We start from the raw sequence: 3,789 nt of genomic DNA, 5'->3' as shown, positions 1-3,789 counted from the left end.
AGATACCATCAGACATATCTGAGAGGGATAAATGAGTAGAATTGAGACAGTTTCTCCAGTTACTCAGGCAATGCCAAGCCTCTCCGTAATCTTTGGTGAATACCAGACTTAGAAGCAGTGCTTGCCTTTAACTGCTAAACCCAGGAGGCCTGACAGATTTTCCTGTGGCGATAGGGTTCAGTCTACCTGTCTTGGCAAAAATGAGACAATCGATCCCACAGGGTAGTCCAGTCCAAGCAGGGTCCAGGCAGCCGACCAAATGAAAGACAGTGTTTTGCTGTGTATGCAGCTTTGCCATATCCAAAGGCAAGCCTGCCGGAGGAAGTGCTTCTGCAGCCATGCGTCTTCTTAGAAGTACAGGTGTTAAATATTTTCTTGGACCGACAAACCTCTCCACCAATGCAATAAGCCAATCAGACCAAATCAAACCAAGTTAGAAGACACCCAGTTTTAATGGATGCCAGCACTCCCGGGTGGCCCCCCGGGAAAACACAGAGAGGGGAAAGGAGAACCAAAAAGAACAGAGAAAACCAGGACACCGCATGTTCATTCTCTTGGGGGCAGTTTAAATGGCCTGTGGGAGTGGTCTTTTTTTTTTTTTAAGTTTTGAAACAAGTTTATTGAAGAATATTCTTTTGAAGGCAACCACTTTTGATTTGTCATTTAAAAAAGTTCCATTTATGCTGTGTACTAACGGTCATGTAAGAGAACAGAGCCACATGCTTCTCTCTGTGGAACCCTTGGATAGTATAGCACAGTGTTGTCATTTCTGCACCGTGAGAATAAATTTAAAAAAAGTCTCTTCTATGTTTCTCTTCAAAAAGCGATGAAAATAACAGAAGGTGGCATAAAAAAGCCGCATTTCTTACTCATTCCGTAGTATTGGAGCCAGTATTTTTACCATCACAGGCTACAATTTTCACTTTATCCACTTTAATAAGTTCTGTCACCTCTCTGAATTCAACATCATTCAATACAAAAGTCCAAACATTATCGCAGAATCTGTATGTATTTAGAGAGCCCCTGAAATTGACTCTGTTCCTGACTCTCTGAGCCAATGCTGAATTTATAGCTTTATCAAACTGAAGTAGAACTTGAAGGGCAAGCTGGGGGGTGATCTGTTGAGACTGTATGAGCTCATCAAGGCTCTCTTGAAGACTGTTTCCCAAAGTTGTATTTCTGTATAACTGATATGCCATGGCTTAAAAAGAAGCAATTACTTTTTCTTCAGGCTTCCATTGATGTCCTGAGGGAAGGCGCTTCCACCGCAGCGCCAGCAGAGCGGGGGCAGGGCGCCTGCTGCGACCACCTCCTCGGCCACGAAAACCACAACGCTGGCTGTGGGAGTGGTCTTAACCCTCCCTGGGGAGGGGTCACCGTTTGGTGGGCTTTCTTGGAGGTGGAGTCTGGACTGCAGCCACTCCCAGAGGAGGGGGCTTTGACCCCCAGCCAACATTCCAAAATGGATTCCAGGGGACTGGGGTGAAGCTGCCAACTAAACATTCCAGGCATTTTGGATGAAGGAGTGCCAGGGAGCTAAGGTGGCACTTCCAACCAAACAATAGGATGCTGCAGGAGCTGGCTTGAAGTTTCCACTCTGACCTCAACCAAAATGATGGCTATGCACATGTTTGTACGTCTCCGGAGCTGTTGTAATCTGGAGTTACAAATTTTACAGATTTTAAAACAACCACACATACACAGAGAGACCTAAAACAAGCATACGCTGGCCACATTAGTCACACATACATATTAACAGACAGACAAACAGAACTTTTTCCAGGAAACTTTGTCAGCTGGCCAATTTAAAAATCCTGCAGTAGGCTGTGGGAGCCAGGCAAACACACAGGTATCCCATTGAAGGCCAGATTAGCAGATGCTGTAAAGGAAAACAGAAACTAAAGATGGACCACCTATGCAGCTCAGAGGGGAAGGGCAGGGGGAACAGATCCACCACAGGGAGAATCTCAGTGTGACCCAATTACATGGCAGGAATGAGAGACAGAAGTGCAGAGACACAGACAAACCACAAACTCCGAGAGAAGCTGGGGGTTGGCAAGATCCCTGGTTCATTTCTGGATTTTGGCACCAAATGTTAAGTTTAAATCCCTGGTTAATAGATATCTGCCACCACTGATATAATAAGTCAATCAAACTGAATTAATAAATCCAGGTTTATTCTGAGCACAGCATTCCTGGGTGGCCCCAGGGGAAGTTGAGGATACCACAAGAGGAAACCATGAGGTAAGGACTTTTAATACCCTGGTGGGTGGAGTCACCAGTGGCTTTTTGAGGGGTGGAGTAATGCCCCCTGGGGGTGGAGCCACTGATGGTGGGCTTTCTCAAGGGTGGAGTCTGGACTGAGACAACTCTGGGGGGAGGGGACTTTGGTCTGCCCAAACATGCCAGACTCCTTGGATATATGGATGTCAGGGGCTGGAGTGACATTTCCGCCCAAAACAAGTACATAGCTAACAAAGGCAGAAACAGATGTAAACACCTTCACATAGATAAAGTAATATTCCACAACACAAACAAATGTAACACATCTTTGCATAGTTAAAATGATATTCCACAACAGGCATTGTATCTACCAGTGACTCCCATGCTCAGTGAGTGTCCTTAGCCATCAGGGAAATGCAAAGTACAATGAGATACTATTTCACACTTGCTAACACAGAGAGAATACATTTAGATGGTAACCTGTTGGAAAGAATGTGAAGTGGGGTAACCATTTTGGAAAGCATTTGCCACCTTGATCCTATTAGTCAGGTCAGCTCCAGGAGGGACTAAAAAATGGGTCCCCCCCCCCCAAATAAGACATAAAAACAATAGATAGTAGTGGCTGCTCCAGCTAGGCCAGCTAAATTCAAACTGGATCAGCTCACATTTAAGTCAGGGACTTCCTTCTGTCAGGTCCAAAAGAAACTCAAGATACATAACCAACTATTAGTGTGCCTATTAGCACACCAACGCGCATGCTGGCCTCCAGGTGCTCTCCGCATGCAAATGTCTGTTACAGAGTCCCTGCTGGCATCCTGGTTCTTCTCACCCTATACCCTGTCCTCATGGGTCTCCCTTCCCCTAACTTCTCAATCTTATATAACCCTGCCATTTTTGCCTCATGCCTTCTTGGTTCTGTCTCTCTTGACCCTGGTATGCCCAAATCACAGAGTCCCCCAAAGACCACCAAGAAGTTTGAATCCATATGCTAAAGCAAAGCTTGGTCTTCAACTCTCCGTGTGTTCAACACAGCTGTATGAACGGAGAGTGACCAGCCCAAAAGGAGTAGGGATTTTATTCATAGTAGAAGTTTGGGGTGAGGGGATTTTCAGGGTTCAAGACCCTAATTGGCTGGCATTTATCTAGGGGTGTCTTGATGAAAAGAAAGAGGTGTGTGCCAGGTTCAAGGGCATCTGGTGATCTTATCTAATCTTATCTTGTGGTTGGGACATTTGGAATGTTAGGTCCTTCACCTTTGATGCTGGCCCATCCCTGAATTGTATCATTTATGGCTTTTCCTGGAACCACCAGGTGCTACCTGACAATAGCTGGAAATTTAGGCCTACTCTCTTGACTGGTTTTTATCAAGTCTGTCACACAGTTGTGTGGCTAAGATGCCCTGGGCTCCATAGGACCCCCTGTAATCTTTGCCCATAATCTCTTCTCTTCTTTTCTCATTCTCCCCTGTTACGGTAAAAATAAAATGCTGCGGTTCCCTGAGGAGTGTGGAGGCAGAAACTAGGCAGGTCCCCGAGTGGCAGCAGTAGGCAGTGGGTCCCAAGACCT

At 45.8% G+C, this 3,789-nt stretch overlaps 1 protein-coding gene across 1 annotated transcript; it reads right to left on the bottom strand.

The window, feature by feature from the left end:
* Positions 1–752: 752 nt before the first annotated feature.
* On the bottom strand, positions 753–1,202 carry LOC121448008 (transcription initiation factor IIA subunit 2). The gene has a single exon (XM_041651541.1). The coding sequence runs from the start codon at positions 1,197–1,199 to the stop codon at positions 870–872; it is 330 nt and encodes a 109-aa protein (XP_041507475.1). The 5' UTR covers positions 1,200–1,202; the 3' UTR covers positions 753–869.
* Between the last annotated feature and the right edge of the window lie 2,587 nt (positions 1,203–3,789).

This window comes from Microtus oregoni, unplaced genomic scaffold, assembly GCF_018167655.1.
Source record: "Microtus oregoni isolate MIOR12 unplaced genomic scaffold, Mior012 000005F_ref0000423, whole genome shotgun sequence".
NCBI classification, from domain to species: domain Eukaryota; kingdom Metazoa; phylum Chordata; class Mammalia; order Rodentia; family Cricetidae; genus Microtus; species Microtus oregoni.
This window is presented reverse-complemented; position numbering and strand designations above follow the sequence as displayed.